The sequence below is a fragment of the Acanthisitta chloris genome, unplaced genomic scaffold (assembly GCF_000695815.1).
Source record: "Acanthisitta chloris isolate BGI_N310 unplaced genomic scaffold, ASM69581v1 scaffold23354, whole genome shotgun sequence".
NCBI classification, from domain to species: Eukaryota; Metazoa; Chordata; class Aves; order Passeriformes; family Acanthisittidae; genus Acanthisitta; species Acanthisitta chloris.
Window position 1 is genome coordinate 1 of NW_008670135.1, and position 1,267 is coordinate 1,267.

Genomic DNA, 1,267 nt, shown 5'->3' on the forward strand with positions numbered 1-1,267 from the left:
GGGCCTTTAACACAGGAGGAGATGGAGAAAGAATTCAAAGCATTTCTAGAACTTTCATTTGAAGAAGGATCTTTTCTGAGAAGATTTATTAAAGTATACAATGGTATGAAAAGGTTTGCTGATTTGGCAGTTGCCAGCTGTGAGCACCTCCTGCAGAACACAGAGCTCATCAGATATCTTGAGGAGAGCAAGTTTGATGCCATCCTGACAGACCCTGTACTACCCTGTGGGTTGATAGTGGCAGGGCATCTTTCACTTCCCTCTGTGTTTTTCCTACGTGCAGTCCCATGTGGTTACGATTTTGAAGCCACTCAGTGCCCCAGTCCTCCTTCTTATGTCCCCAGGGACTTTACACAGCATACAGACCATATGAACTTTCTCCAGAGGGTGAGGAATCAACTCCATCACATTGCAAATTCTTTTCTCTGTGATTTTGCTTTCCAACCATATGAGAAATTGGCTTCTGTGTTCCTCCATCGGGATGTGACTGTGCTGGATCTCTTACGCAAGGGTTCCATTTGGCTCCTGAGGTTTGAGTTTGTGTTAGAGTATCCCAGACCTTTGATGCCCAACATCATTCCAATTGGAGGAGTCCACTGTGCTCACAAGAAGCTGCCTCAGGTGGGTCATGCTATGTGTGTAATCCATGGTGTGACTGAGCTGGGTGTTCTCCAGTGTGGAATTTTGTGTGTCAGAATGGAATCAAGTTCCCATTTACGGCAAGTTAGGACATGATAGAAATTAGTTTTCTCCCATTTCCCCCCTCACATTCTCCCTCTCTTTCCATATTCCATGAGGGCAGCTGTATTTTCTGGCTTCTAAACCATGCTCAGTTAGAGAAACACCAGATTTTTCTATTGAAGGGCTGTGATAGGACGTTTTCTACCAGCCAAAGGAATTGTCAGAATTTGTGAGCAGTAGGACAAAGTGTTGCAATTGTTTAACGAGCAGCTCCCGTGAGGTGTCCCAGAAAACCTGCGGAATTCTTTGCTGGCTCAAACACCCAGGCTTAACGCATGGAGCAGGTCTGATTTGACAGGTGCAGCATGACTGGCACTGAGGGCAGGGGTGCAGCCTGCGTGATGATGCTCACCGCTGTGAGTTGGCATGTGCTTTGGGGGCCTTGGATGTTGGTGAGAGCAATGGTCACAGTTCTTGCAGGGGAGCCTCCTGTGCTACTCTGTGGGAGAGCCTGGAGGACTGTGCTCTTCCTTTAGGTGCCCTGGCTCTCTCTTAGGATTTGTGTGCTGTGGGGGGAGGGCCCAAA

General features: G+C 47.8%; 1 protein-coding gene across 1 annotated transcript; it reads left to right on the forward strand.

The window, feature by feature from the left end:
• Positions 1-21: 21 nt before the first annotated feature.
• On the forward strand, positions 22-621 carry LOC103801177 (UDP-glucuronosyltransferase 1-1-like; the record flags this gene model as incomplete). Its single annotated transcript, XM_009073581.1, has 1 exon — positions 22-621. A coding segment is annotated over exon 1 (600 nt), but the record flags the coding sequence as incomplete, so codon positions are not given.
• Positions 622-1,267: the final 646 nt, after the last annotated feature.